This window comes from Hemiscyllium ocellatum, chromosome 23, assembly GCF_020745735.1.
Source record: "Hemiscyllium ocellatum isolate sHemOce1 chromosome 23, sHemOce1.pat.X.cur, whole genome shotgun sequence".
In the NCBI taxonomy this organism is placed as follows: Eukaryota; Metazoa; Chordata; class Chondrichthyes; order Orectolobiformes; family Hemiscylliidae; genus Hemiscyllium; species Hemiscyllium ocellatum.
This window is the reverse complement of record NC_083423.1, coordinates 40285756-40301101: the sequence shown is the minus strand read 5'-3', so window position 1 is coordinate 40301101 and position 15346 is coordinate 40285756. Positions and strand designations below refer to the sequence as shown.

Genomic DNA, 15346 nt, shown 5'->3' with positions numbered 1-15346 from the left:
ACCACTCTCTGACTGAAGAAATGTCTCCGCATTTCTGTTCTGAATTTACCCCCTCTAATTCTAAGGCTGTGTTCATGGGTCCTAGTCTCCTCACCTAATGGAAACAATTTCCTAGCGTCCATCCTTTCCAAGCCATGTATTATCTTGTAAGCTTCTATTAGATCTCCCCTTAATCTTCTAAACTCCAATGAATACAATCCCAGGATCCTCAGCCATTCCTCATATGTTAGACCTACCAATCCAGGGATCATCCGTGTGAATCTCCGCTGGACACGCTCTATTGCCAGTATGTCCTTCCTGAGGTGTGGGGACCAAACCTGGACACAGTACTCCAAATGGGGCCTAACCAGAACTTTATAAAGTCTCAGTAGCACAACGGTGCTTTTATATTCCAACCCTCTTGAGATAAATGACAACATTGCATTCGCTTTCTTAATCACGGACTCAACCTGCTTGTTTACCTTTAGAGAATCCTCGACTAGCACTCCCACATCCCTTTGTATTTTGGCTTTATGAATTTTCTCACCGTTTAGAAAGTAGTCCATGCTTGTATTCCTTTTTCCAAAGTGAAAGACCTCGCATTTGCTCACATTGAATTCCATCAGTCATTTCCTGGACCACTCTCCCAAACTGTCTAGATCCTTCTGCAGCCTCCCCACTTCCTCAGTACTATCTGCCTGTCCACCTAACTTCGTACCATCGGCAAACTTCGCTAGAATGCCCCCACTCCCTTCATCCAGATCATTAATGTATAACGTGAACAGCTACAGCCCCAACACTGAACCCTGTGGGACACCGCTTGTCACTGGCTGCCATTCCGAAAAAGAACCTTTTGTCCCAACTCTCTGCCTTCTGTCAGACAGCCAATCCTGAATCCATAATGTACCCACTTCAACCATTTCTGCTGACAGTACATACCATATGTATAATACCCTCTGTGTAAAAAGGCTGCCCTCAGGTTCCCTTTTATTCTTTCCCCTCTAACCTTAAACTGATGCCCTCTAGTCCTCGATTCACCAACCCTAAGGAAAAGACTAAATGTATTCATCCTCTCCATGTCTCTCATGATCTTATACACATCTATAAGGTCCTCCCTCAGTCTCCTACACTCTAAAGAAAAAGTGCTAGCTTGTCCAACCTCTCCTTATAACTCAGATTATTGAGTCCTGGCAACATCCTTGTACATTTCTTCTGCAGTATTTCCTGTTCAATAACATCCTTCCTATAACAAGGTGACAAAAACTGAACACAATACTCCATGTGCGGCTTCATCAATGTCCTGTACAACTTCAACATAACTTCCCAACCCCTATGTTTAGTGCCCTTACTGATGAAGACCAGTGTGCCAAAAGCCTTCTTTACCACCCTGTATGTCTGTGACTCCACTTTCAGAGAACTGTGAACCTGAATTCCAAAATCTCTCTGTTCCATTACACTCCTTAAACCCCTACCATTCGCAATGAAACTCCTACCTTGATTTGACTTTACAAAGTGCAAGACCTCACAATTGTCTATTTGCCATTTCTCGGCCCACTTCCCCAGCTGATCAAGCTCCTGCTGCAATTTCTGATGACCTTCTTCACTATGCACAATTCTGCCCATTTTAATTTCAGTCAGCAAACTTACTTATCATGCTTTGTACATTCTCATTCAAATCATTGATATAGATTACAAACAGCAATGGGCCCAACACCAATCTCTGAGGTACACCACCAGTCTGACAAGCATCCTTCCACTATTACTCTCTGCTTCCTACTATCAAGCCAATTTTGTATCCAATTTGCTAGCTCGCCCTATATTCCATGTGAACTAACCTTCCAGTGCAGCTTACCAAATGGAACCTTATCAAAGGCCTTAATGAAATCCATATAGACTACTTCTATCACCCTGCCCTCATCAGCCTTCCTGGTTACTTCATCAAAGAACTCTAACAAATTTGTGAGGCATGATCTCCCACTCACAAAGCCACGTGGACTACTCCTAATCAAATCCTGTATTTCCAAATACATGTACATCTTATTCCTCAGAATCTTCTCAAGTAACTTACCCACCACAGGTGTTAAGCTTACTGGTCTACAGTTCTTTTCTTTGCAGTACCCCTTGAATAATGGCACAACATTCGCTACCCTCCAATCTCCCGGGACCTCACCCGTGGCAACCATGATGCAAAAATATCAGCCAAATGTGATGCAGTCATAATTCTACCTACTTGGAAAAATGGAGTCTAGGTGCCAAAGTAGCAGCAACTGATGATTTATTCATTGCCTACACGTGGTTGCAGGAGCTGTTCACTTCACACCTTGGATCTTCTGTTCCTCAGAATGTCATCTTCTTTCTTTCCCTCACACTATGTCTCAGTGCAATTCCAGGTTCTGCAGTTGGGATGTAGGGAACCTGTCCTACATTGGAGCTGTTGGCCTTGGAAATTTGGTCGGGCGACCTTGGAGTCCTTTTATATGGACGGCCTAGACATATTGCCTTGAGGGAAGTGCGCCCTCCTCAGCATGACATCTCACAGAGTGGAAGGAAGGGTGGAGATGGATAGCCTGACTACTTCTGGTGTATCCTGAGAGGAAATTTCTGGGGCCATCATCTCCTTATCTCCTTGCATTGGTGCTGAGGATCAACAGGTGGAGTGATGGAGTAAATCCAGCAAACTCTGAGTTCCGGACCCGGCTGCCCATAGCAACTGCCAATCTGACAATAGAGGCAGTCAGATGCTTGCATGCTAGAGTCAGCATGATGCAAATGAGTGGGGCCAAACCTGCAACATTTGTACCAGGTTGTCCAGTGCCTCTGACAAACCTGTCTGCATTTTAATTAAGTTCTTAATCACCAACAACTTGAGCTGAACATGTCTTTGGTTTCTGACAGTCCTCCGAGTTACCTGGTGTGTTTTTTCCTTTACCAGCTGGTGGAGGCATGGCATTGAATTGCTCACAAGGTGTATCCTCTGACGTGTTTGTGCTGTTTCCTTCTAAGCTGGAGGAAGGCATGTTTTGCTGGACAGGCCTCTTGACAATGAACACTAGACACCCCATTGAGGTTTGTCCAAAAGAGATAATGCTGTAACCCAGGGGTAAAAGTTGAGGCATCAGTGCCAGGACATGGAGGTTTCCACATTGAGTGGTCTCAGCATTCTCTGGTCTGCCCTAATATCCTCGCCTCATAGCGAGCGAGGAGGTGAATATACAGCTCTTGACCGTCTGCCCTTTCAAGGCTGTTTTCTCTTGAAAGGAGAGAAAGTGAGGGATTTAGCAAAATAACTTTTGATTGAGGGTCTGAGTGAGATACACTTCTTGTGCTGGTGCAGGTGGGGGAAATGTGGTGCGGCAAATCCAGGTGAATGAATGAGTAGGCAGTGCAGAGTTCATGGCAGGGGAGTGCTGGATATGTGCATGTATGAGATATGTTGATATGGGAAGATTCAAGTGAGGGAGGATAGTAAGCATGGTAGCATGAGTTGGGAGGCAGGTGCAGTAGCAGAAGCTGGTGGTGGAGCAGAGAAATATGAGCTGAAAATGTGTTGCTGGAAAAGCGCAGCAGGTCAGGCAGCATCCAAGGAGCAGGAGAATCAATGTTTCTGAAGAAGGGCTTATACCCGAAACATCGATTCTCCTGCTCCTTGGATGCTGCCTGACCTGCTGAGCTTTTCCAGCAACACATTTTCAGCTCTGATCTCCAGCATCTGCAGTCCTCACTTTCTCCTCGGAGCAGAGAAATATATCAACCTTCTTTCATTATCGCTGGGCATTCCTCTGGACTATAGAGATCGCACTGCGCAGGGTGGCACACTTGAGCCAGGCTGGCAGAGTCTTGTGTCATGGCTTTCTCCATAACACATCATCTACCACTGACCTCCAGATCCCTGCCTATAAGGCAGATCACCAATTTCTCCTTCTTCGTCATGCTTGGGGTGAATGTCTGCAATGATGCATGACAGTCTCCTGGCACCTCTCCTGCCTTATTAGTTTTTATAAACTGTAGAGGTTGGTCACTTGTGATGTTGCATTCAAGGATGCAACATACGCACTTGGGGCTTTAATGCAAAGTGGATGCACTTCTAATAGAAGCATGGATCTCATTGCATATCATGTCATAGAGTCATAGAGAGTACAGCATGGAAACAGACCTTTCGGTCCAACCTGTCCACACTGACCAGATATCCCAACCCAATCTTGTCCCACCTGCCAGCACCCGGTTCATATCCCTCCAAACCCTTCCTTTTGATATACCCATCCAAATGCCTCTTTAATGTTGCAATTGTACTAGCCCCCACCACTTCCTCTGGCATACCTGTCCCACCCTCTGTGTGAAAAATGTTGCCCCTTAGGTGTCTTATATCTTTACCCTCTCACCCTCAACGTATGCCCTCTAGTTCTGAACTCCCCGACCCCAACGAAAAGACTTTGCCTATTTACCTATCCATGCCCCTCATAAGTTTGTTAACCTCTATAAGGTCACCCCTCAGCCTCCGATGCTCCATGGAAAACAGCCCCAGCCTGTTCAGCCTCTCCCTATAGCTCAAATCTTCCAACCCTGGCAACATTCTTGTAAATCTTTTCTGAACCCTTTCAAGTTACACAACATCTTTCCGATAGGAAGAGACCAGAATTGCATGCAATATTCTAACAGTGGTCTAACCAATGTTCCGTACAGCCGCAACATGACCTCCCCACTCCTGTACTCAATACTCTGACCAATAAAAGAAAGCATACCAAATGCCTTCTTCACTATCCTATCTACCTGCGACTCCACTTTCAAGGAGCTATGAACCTGCACTCCAAGGTCTCTTTAATCAGCAACACTCCCCAGGACCTTACCATTAAGTGTATAAGTCCTGCTAAGATTTGCTTTCCCAAAATGCAGCACCTCGCATTTATCCGAATTAAACTCCATCTGCCACTTCTCAGCCCATTGGCCCATCTGGTCCAGATCCTGTTGTAATTTGAGGTAACCCTCTTCACTGTCCACAACACCTCCAATTTTGGTGTAATCTGCAAACTTACTAACTGTACCTCTTATGCTCACATCCAAATCATTTATGTAAATGACAGAAAATAGAGGACCCAGCACCGATCCTTGTGGCAATCGACTGGTCACAGGCCTCCAGTCTGAAAAACAACCCTCCACCCCCACCCTCTGTCTTCTACCTTTGAGCTAGTTCTGTATCCAAATCATTAGTTCTCCTTTTATTCCGTGAGATCTAACCTTGCTAATCAGTCTCCCATGGGGAACCTTATCAAAAGCCTTACTGAAGTCCATATAGAGCACATCTATCGCTCTGCCCTCATAAATCTCCTTTGTTACTTCTTCAAAGAACCCAATCATGTTTGTGAGACATGATTTCCCACGCACAAAGCCAGGTTGACTATCCCTAATCAGTCCTGGCCTTTCCAAATACATGTACATCCTGTCCCTCAGGATTCCCTCCAACAACTTGCCCACTATCGAGGTCAGGTTCACTGGTCTATAGTTCCCTGGCTTGTCCTTACCACACCTCTTAAACAGTGGCACCACATTTGTCCACCTCCAGTCTTCCGTCACCTCACCTATGACTATCAATGATACAAATATCTCAGCAAGAGGCCCAGGAATCACTTCTCTAGCTTCCCACAGAGTTCTCGGTACACCTGATCAGGTCTTGGGGATTTATCCACCTTTATGTGTGTTCAAAACATCCAGCACTTCCTCCTCTGAAATCTGGACATTTTGCAAGATGTCACCATCCATTTCCCTACAGTCTATATCTTCCATATCCTTTTCCACAGTAAATACTGATGCAAAATATTCATTTAGTATCTCCCCCATTTTCTGTCGCTCCACACAAAGGCGGCCTTGCTGATCTTTGAGGTGCCCTATTCTCTCCCTCATTACTCTTTTGTCCCTAATGTATTTGTAAAATCCCTTTGAATTCTCCTTAATTCTATTTGCCAAAGCTATCTCATGTCCCCTTTTTACCCTCCTGATTTCCCTTTTAAATATACTCCTACTTCCTTTATACTCTTCTAAGGATTCACTCGATCTTTCCTGTCTGTGCCTGACAAATGCTTCCTTCTTTTTCTTAACCAATCTCTTAAATTTCTTTAGTCATCCAGCATTCCCTATACCTACCAGCCTTCCCTTTTACCCTGACAGGAATATAATTTCTCTGGATTCTCGTTCTCTTGTTTCTGAAGGCTTCCCATTTTCCAACCGTCCCTTTACCTGCGAACATCTGTCCCCAATCAGCTTTCGAAAGTTCTTGCCTAATGCCATCAAAATTGGCCTTTCTCCAATTTAGAACTTCAACTTTTAGATCTGGTCTATCCTTTTCCATCACTATTTTAAAACAAATAGAATATGGTCGCTAGCCCCAAAGTGCTCCCCACGGACACCTCAGTCACCTGCCCTGCCTTATTTCCCAAGGGTAGGTCAAGTTTTGCACCTTCTCTAGTAGGTACATCCACATACTAAATCAGAAAATTATCTTATACACACTTTAGAAATTCCTCTCCATCTAAGCCTTTAACACTATGGCAGTCCCAGTCTTTGTTTGGAAAGTTAAATAATAACCACCCTATTATTCTTACAGATAGCTGAGACCTCTTGACGAGTTTGTTCTTTATTGTCTGCAGTTATCTGTGATATATAACTTCAAGGCTAAAGGAAATATAGAATTGTTTTATTTTAGTATTGGTTTGGTCATTTTCTTTTCTTTTGTCTTTACAGTTGCCAAGGTAAGGTTGTCCACTGCAGGTGAGAGGCAATGACTTTTGTGTCATATCATTTTACATCCTGTTATAATGCAGATAATCATATACCAGAGGTCTAAGTGCCTTGAGATAACCTAGATTAAAATAAATCCATATATATTTCAACGCACATGTCATAATCATGACAAACAGAGAATATTAATAAACTTACTCATTTCAGGGAATGCTTACTAACATAGCAGCATGCAAGAATTTTAAATTGCTGTAATTGAAGTTATCAATAACGTTCTCTTCACTGCTGAAGCTATTTGCACTCTTTCATTTTTAATAAATTAGAAGTTACAGTTGGATCAATTAATCATCAAGGTGTTTTTATTAGAGTTTTTCTGAGGTGTGAATATGTGTTTCGACAAGTCAATATCCCTAAGAGACTTCAAATTAAACTGCTAAATGATCCGTATGAAGAGGACAAAATTTAGGTAAACCTCATGGGATATGTATATATTTTCTCCATAGGGCTGCACTTTTCTTCACTTAGCTTAGAATACTTGGGTACAGGTTCTTAAAGATCAACTCTCAGAGATGAGAGTTGAAAAGCAGTTGTCCACTTGCAGCAAATGTATTAACATCTCTGAACAGATTAATTAAAAAATATCTATATTCTCAATTAAATACGTAATTGCTCAAAATTATTGTTTGCAGTCAGAGGTAATTGGCAAAGATTGTTACTATGTATGTTACTACATCTTTGCTGATTAAATTGGGACATTGTTGTCTTTGATTTTATTAACACTTAATTTAAGGTAGTTTTGACTATTCAATTTTTGAACAAGGACCTGTAAAGTTGGAAAGGATTTTGGCTATACTTCATAATAGAAGAGCTTACTCAAGAAATAGATTGGTTTGGCACCACACTCCACATTTGATGCACTCTCGGAGTGCTATTTCTCAGAGAATTACAAAGAAATAACATAAAACAGGCCGTGGGATTTAACAAGAAGATTTTGATATTTGTTTGCCATATGAACAATTGTCATTAATCCATAGCCCTGTTCATTTCTCCAAATCATGTTATATGTATATAAAATAGAATCGAACAGTACAGAAGGACCTTTAAAGAAACTGTGTATCTTTAAGGATCTTTAAAGGAAGGCTGCAGTGACTTCCCTATCATCTGTGTCTTCTGGTTACAGACCCTTCTGTCATTGAAAAGTTTCTCCTCATTTATTCAATCAAAATCTTTCACAACTTTGAATATTTCTATTAAATCTTATCTTAGACCTAAGGAGAACAACCTTAACTTCTCCAGTCTTTCCACATAACTGAAATTCCTCATCTTTGTTAGTGTTCGAGTTTATCTCCTCTACACTCTCTCCATAGCCTTGACTTTCTTTCCCACATATGGGGTACATAGTTTGACTCAGTATACCAGCTCGGGCTTCACCTTATAAAGTTTTGACGTAACTCCCTTGCAATATGGATTCCTCTAATAATAAAATCATATATATTTTTAACAGCATTCACTTCTTGCCTTATCACCTCCAAAGATGAGTGAGACTTCTTCTTGTCATGTGTCTTCCCAATGGCTAGTTCAGGTTTTAAGTGCAGTGATCATTGTCTGTAAACCTACATAGATGATTGTTAGCAAGCTACGGCTTTAGATGAACGGAGATAAGTTCTCTGGAACAATTTCATTCAACCTTCCAATGTTTAATATTGGCATCATGTCAATAAACCTGTATTGTTTTGTGCCTCCCTTTAGTTTTCAGAATAATTAACATTGCCTCTTAAAAACTGAATATTGTCTGCAAATATGGAATCCATTGTTTCTGATTGAACTTATAAATCATCATGTAACAATAAAAAATAAAGTTCAAAACCAAACCCTTTTGAATGCTTTCACACTGCTTCCAATAACTCCAATACTCCATAGTACCCTTTTTTCCTCCTTCAATCCAGATTTTCATCTAGTTTTCCATTGTTTCCTAATTATGCATTTGATCTTCATAGCCTCCTGTGTGAAAAATCATGCACATCATATTGATTGCATTTTTTCTACCACCTATATTTATCAAAAGAACACTCATCAGGTTTGTTAGATATGATTTTCCTTTCAGAAATCCTTTTGACTTTTTAACTATTTCTGATTATTTTTTCTTCAACTAGATACACAGTAACTTCATGTTGAGCTGTTGATTTGTGAATTTGTAATCTCAACCATACTGTCACCAGTAGTGCCTCACTGGAAAGAATATCAGAAAATCTTATCCTGTCCCATTCTCTACAACATTGAATGCTGTATACCTCCTAAATGCAAGCAGAAAATACTATCAATTAAACTACAGGACCGAATCGCTCAGAACGGGATAAAATCGATAAATCCAAGCTTTTGAATGAAGGGTGCTGTGGTTTCTTTAATAAAAATGCCTCAAGTGTGTGTGAAAAAAAGGACAAACTCTATCTGCATTTTTAAATTATTCCTCAAACCCCATTTCACCCTCTTCTCATAATAGGAGTATGTAGAGGTTCAGAAGCGGCTTGGGAAGAAACCTTACCTAGAAAATCTAGAGGAGATCCAGAATAGACTGCAACATATTTGGACCAATCTGTACATCCCTGATTCGGAACGTCTTGATATGGCTATTAAATACAGTTCATTTAAACACAAAATTCGTGTTTCAAAGGTATGTGGATAGAATAGGCTTAAGTTGGTTCAGCATCTTTTACCATAAATATTGTGTGCATACATATATTCTTTTTGAAGGAAATCTGTGCGTATCTAGCTTTTAATAGTTTTATGGTGTAACATCACTAAGCATTTCTAAGAAATATCTGCTGAACCTTCCAATGCTCATTTACAAAGCTCTGTATCCCCTGAAAAAATTATAAATCACACAACACCAGGTAATAGTCAAACAGGTTATAGTCCAACTATAACCTGGTGTTGTGTGATTTATAACTTTGTCCACTCCCCACTCCAGTCCAACACTGGCACCTCCACATCATGGCTCCTCTGAAAAAGTCTGACACACAAACTTCCTAGATTTGTGGCTTAATGTGATCAAGGAAAAAGCAAGGTCAAGAACTATCTTCAGACTTATGCTTCTTTGTGCCACTAGTTATTAAATACAAAAACTAATCGCTACGCTAAATGGTATTCAGACATATGCCAGGTTCTAATCTTACTGTTATGTTATTGAAAGATTATTGCATAAATTCTATAACATGTGCTTGTCAGTCTGTTTCACATGCTTCTCTCTACATGTTTCTGCCATTCTCATGGCTGGACTTTAGGCTTCTGCTTAGCTGTCCATGTGTTTTTCTCTCACTCCTCTCTAACTCCACTCATTATATGATTAATGGCCAGTGCGGAGCAACTCTGTGACATCAACACAGGATTACGCCTTTCTCCTAAAATCCTGACAGAACAATGCAAATAATATGTTGTTGCAAATTTTTACCCCTAAGTTTTGGTGCCGCATGGGTTGAAGTCATGTGATTGCAACTGTGACTTCTAGGATTTGATAACAAATCTTTGCACATTTCTAAGCATTTATTAAAAACTGGATCCTATACAATACTTAATTAAATTGCAGTCAGTCTCACTGCATCCAAAACTGTTTGGGCCACCAAGACTTTGTGCAGGGCCTTGACTTTTTTGATATTACGACAGCTATGCATTATCTAATATCTTTAATCTGATAAATCATTTCAAGGTACTTCAGACTAGTATTGTAAAACAAATTATGGCACTAAACTACAGGCCAGATGACTAAGACCTTGGTTATAAGGATAGGTTTTAAGGAAATCTGAAAAGAATAAAGCAAAATAATGAGGTGGAGAAACATAGGAAGGGAATTCCAGAGCGTGGGGACTCACTGACTAAATGTGCAGCCAGCAATAATGGAACAAAAATAAAATCAGGGATGCTCAAGAGGCACAGATATCTTGGAGTGTTTTGGGACTGGAGGGGATCACAGAGATAGGGAAGGACAAGGCCAAGGAGGGACTTGGAAATAAAGATGAGAATTTTAAAATTAGAATATTGTCAATATTGATCATTTAGCAGCAGTGGAAGTGCTTAGAGAAGTAATATTGAGATTAAGCTCGGTTTCATCAACATGTGTGTGAAACTAATACTGTGTTTTCTTGGGAGAAATAGCAGAGTATCAAGGAGTTGACTACAGAAGTGATTGTGTAGGAGCAGAATGATAAATCATTGCAATGGAAACTCTGAATACACTTAGATAGATAAGATTGGAACTTGAGACCAGTCCCATTCAGCTGGATGGCAGTGACAAAGGGTTGGAGGAGGATGGTGTAGTCAATGTGTCAAAGACTGCAGACAGGTCAAAAGGATGAGCAGGGAAAGTTTATCTTTGTCACAGTTGTATTTGAAATTTCTTATGATCTTAGTAAGAGCCATTTTGGTACTGCAGCACAGCTGGAAATCTGATAAAGTGAATTCAGATGGAAAATTTCAGGAAATAAGGGCATAGATTTGGGCGGTGACAGCACATGATTTTGCAGAATCATGGGATGTTTCAGATGGGCCTGTAGTTTGGAAGGACTGTGGAGTTGACGGATTTTTTTGAGGAGAGGTCAACGACAGCATATTTAAAGAAATGGATCTGTGTACAGTTGCTCCAAATATACCAGTTATTAATGCTCTCTGAATTGCCATTTGTTCTCCTCAAAATGTAGGATTTGCTAATGAAATAACTGTAGAGTGCTAATGATCTTATCTATTTTATATTTAAATTGTGTACATGCATTGGATGACATTAATCTTTTCAATACAATATAGAATCACATCATAGAAGAAACTTATCTATCTATAATACCTGTAGGTGACATCTAACTAGTATCTTCACCATTCAATGTGTCACAACTTACCAGCCACATACACGTGTGAAATGCAGTAACTGCCTTTTGGTAGTAATGGTGAGTTTTAATAAACTCTTCCACATGCAGTTGCAAGATTTAGCCACCAAGTGTTGCTGTGGAGGAGTTTAAAATTTCATGGCCTCCAGTATGCCAGTTAGCAGTTAGAACTAAATACTACTTTGAAAATTATCATTCCTAATGTTTTGTAACCGTACCAGTTTCCTGAGGTTGCTATTGGACATCCAAGACCTCCTCTGTCCTGCCAGACTTTGATCATGTGTCTACTCCCTAATGGGACTGCCTCATACAGTACTTCTCCTGAATCCACATGTCCATTCTTAGCACTTTATATTCCTTCATGTGCTGGGCTGCCTCACTACCATCACTAAGTAATTCTATCTTTGTGATCAACAGTTCCACTGTGATCTGACCTGATTTTTCCATTCGCTGCCCTGCCCCACCTCCACCATCACTGATCTCTTTCATTCTGAGTTTATCCATCAGATATTGCCAACTTTTGCAAATTAATCACATTTATGACATAATTTCTTCATCAAATCCATCCTCACTTGTGATCCTGAAAGACACACTGTAAAATCTTGCCATGTTTCTCCTTCTGAGTTTTTCTCAGGGAACTGATTAAAAACCATGTTTAGTCAGCTTATCCCTCAGCAGCTCAACCATGCTTATAAACATAAGATTAGAGAAGATTCAGATCACCTGAGGTGGAAAACCGACCTGATGCATTCTGGCTACCAAAAAATACTTTTTTTTTCTCGAGTTCATTTTGAGATTTTCTTGAAGGCTAATTTTTCATTTTCATTGCACATATTGAAGCCCCTGTAGAAAACCGTGTGGACCCTGCTGGACATACCCATCCATTTACAACACTTGCTCATTACTACTTTGTCTCTTACCACCAACAACTTGCTAATTTGCCTTCAATCCCACAAGCTTCAACTTTAGCAAACAGTATCTGATGAGAAACCTCATCAGATGCCTTCTGAAAGTCTATGTAACTTACATTCATAGACATTTCCCTATTTGCCTCTTTATTTGCTACTTCAAAAAGCATTGAGGTTTCAGTTGAAAAATTCAGGGTGTTCAGTCATTGTGTCCTTTAAATTGTAGACCCTAGTAATGACTTATACTACAATATAAAGAACACAAAATGTTGTATGGAATTTCAGCTGTTTAGAATTTGATTACTCCACACTAGTTCACTTCCCCAATGTTTTGAAAATGGAAGTTATTTTGTCTATTATTCAAACTTCCCAAATGGGCATTCTTCTTCACAATGTAATGTAAAGTACTTTACTGATGAGATCTTAAGCTGCATTGTTATGTAACGATGTTCAATTTTATTGGCACAAAATATTTGTTCTGTTGCATTACTGTTAATTACCTTGGACTTTTAGAACTAAACTTTGCCTCACAATATTGTAACTGATCAATATTTTGTTTCCAAAAAAAAATTTATCCTAAAAAATTTATATCCTAAACTTTAAATTTCTCAACCTCCAGCATCAATTGGCAGAGATGAAATACAGTTGTCCAAGACATGTTGTAATGAACTGGAAAGTGGTTAATTCTCACAACATTGTTCCTTTAATTCTGTAGTTTGCAGAAACTTTCTTCAAAACTAGGCTAGCCTGCACTGTGCCCATTCTTTCCAACTCTACCACAATTCCAAACCACCACCACCTCATATGTGATGTCTCAGCTTCAAGCTAATGTGATCATTACTTGGGGGTGAAAACCCCATGAGTAGCCACAAGATCCCAGCCCCTGGCCAGTCTCCTCCACCATATGGAGAAGGAATCAGTGGTCTCTCTGAAGTCCGTTTCCACTTTGGGGCAGATAGAGAAGACGGCCAAGATGGAGCTGAGGAATTGGAACTGGAGCTGGGTCAGGATGGGAATGTTTCCCTTGGACTTGTACTGGACCTTCCCCACCAGTTGGATTGCTCCATCCTGCCACACTTCACACCCTCTGCTCCAACTTTCCAGCTGAAACTCAGGGCACAGCCTATTAGGCAGTCATCTCGCTCAAGCAGACAGAGCGACAGCTCCGCTTGATTTGCTCTGACCTTGATAACATCCACAATTGCTCCTCCAATCACAGGTTTCTACCTCCTGCCCTGGCTACTCCTCCAGTTACATGCTCCCTTTTAGCTTGCTTCCAGTCAGGAGCATTCTCTGAGGACTGCCAGACAACAGGCACCTGTTCAGCCTCAGGCAGATGAGGACCCCTGATCTTGGCAATTAACAACTTCATTAAAATGCACGAGAAGACACTGGAGTAGGCAGATTTGACAGAGGCATTGGGTAAATATTGGAGGAGTCACCAACACTGTATGCTGTGCTTCCTCCATGGACAAGTTGGTGGCTGTGGAGAGGCAGGTCAAGCACAGTCGGTGACTGCTGGTTATGTGAACAGACGACATTGTATTACAGCACCAACAGTAACGCAACAGCATAACGAGGCATCTTGACCTCACTCCAGATGCTCCTTGCTCATAAAGAGACAGGGTTGTTCCAGTAGGCATTCAGCCAGAAGAGAAATCACATTTAAGTACCTCTTAAAACGGTCCAGATGTTGCTGCACTTTCCACTTCCATCCTGCATGTCACTGTCAGCCTTCCTCAAGCTGAGGAACCTGCCTCTGGGCAGGACACACTCAACACATCTGGTCCAGTAGCCATAAACCCTCCCGATCAAAACACCAAGGTGCTATTTACACTGGCTTAACAACTGTCTGGCCATCTGAAAATCCAGGTGTCTATTTTCCGAGTTTATCCTTAATTACTCATCATGCTATAAAGATTTGATACCTGTGGAATATAGAATCCCTGTTGGATGATCTTCAGGCCATCTGTGTGCTATAATCTCCCTTTACACCATTATTCCTTTTGTGGCTATAACACCTGTCTCGAAGCAAATTCCGACATTTTGCTTCAGCACTGTGCTCTAATGCTCCGATATTCATATTCTCTCAGACTTTTCTGAACCCAGTGTTGCAGTTCTTCCTCTCATTCAGACCACACTTAACCTAAAGATGGTACTAGAACATGGTATGAAATGTCACGAAGATTTTGTTTAGTATTAGTGTGCTTCTAAATCTCATCATCATTGTCTTTCAGTTAGAAGAGCTGTGGAAAATGATCAATGATAACTTCATTTATAGCGATGAACTGTCTGATCCATAATTTTAAATTGTGATTTTATTTTGAGCACAGACAAATTTTATTTTTATTAGTGCATTTGCACATTCGACACTGGAATATAAATGTCTGTTACAAAAGCCTTTTGTGCTAAGTGCCAAAAATAATTAGTATGCCCTCAATGCTTTTAGCATATATCCTATCACTATGGAAATTGCCATAGTGACTATGAATATAATATAATTTAATATCATATAGTCCAGCTCCCAAATTCACTAATTAAAAACTTTATTTTTGCAAAGTTGCATAACCTTATCTAAATTCTGTAAAACAGTGCTACTGTGCTGAGCAAGCACATTTAACCTTGAAATAACCCAATACATTCTTATTAAACCTTGAAAGGCCACAAAGGAGCGCTTTTTAAGTGCCCTCAGTGAGAATAGAGAATGAAATTCAAGGTAGGAAACGGCAAGAGTTGGCCATGTTTTAAGGTAGCTACAGGGATGGTGGTGATCGAAAATACATTCTACAGTGAAAAGGAATGAAGCTAACTATTATCACACTTATTTCCCTCATTCATAGTACTGATCATACATAAATT

General features: G+C 40.5%; 1 protein-coding gene across 1 annotated transcript in view; it reads left to right on the top strand.

Annotated features, from left to right (window-relative positions):
• The window catches only part of ccdc87 (coiled-coil domain containing 87), a 90027-nt gene that overhangs the window by 62842 nt on the left and 11839 nt on the right, over nucleotides 1–15346 (top strand). The window contains exons 15-16 of the mRNA XM_060842563.1: nucleotides 6712–6719; nucleotides 9209–9379. Of these exons, the coding sequence (XP_060698546.1) occupies nucleotides 6712–6719; nucleotides 9209–9379 (179 nt within the window). The remainder of the gene's footprint in view (nucleotides 1–6711; nucleotides 6720–9208; nucleotides 9380–15346) is intronic.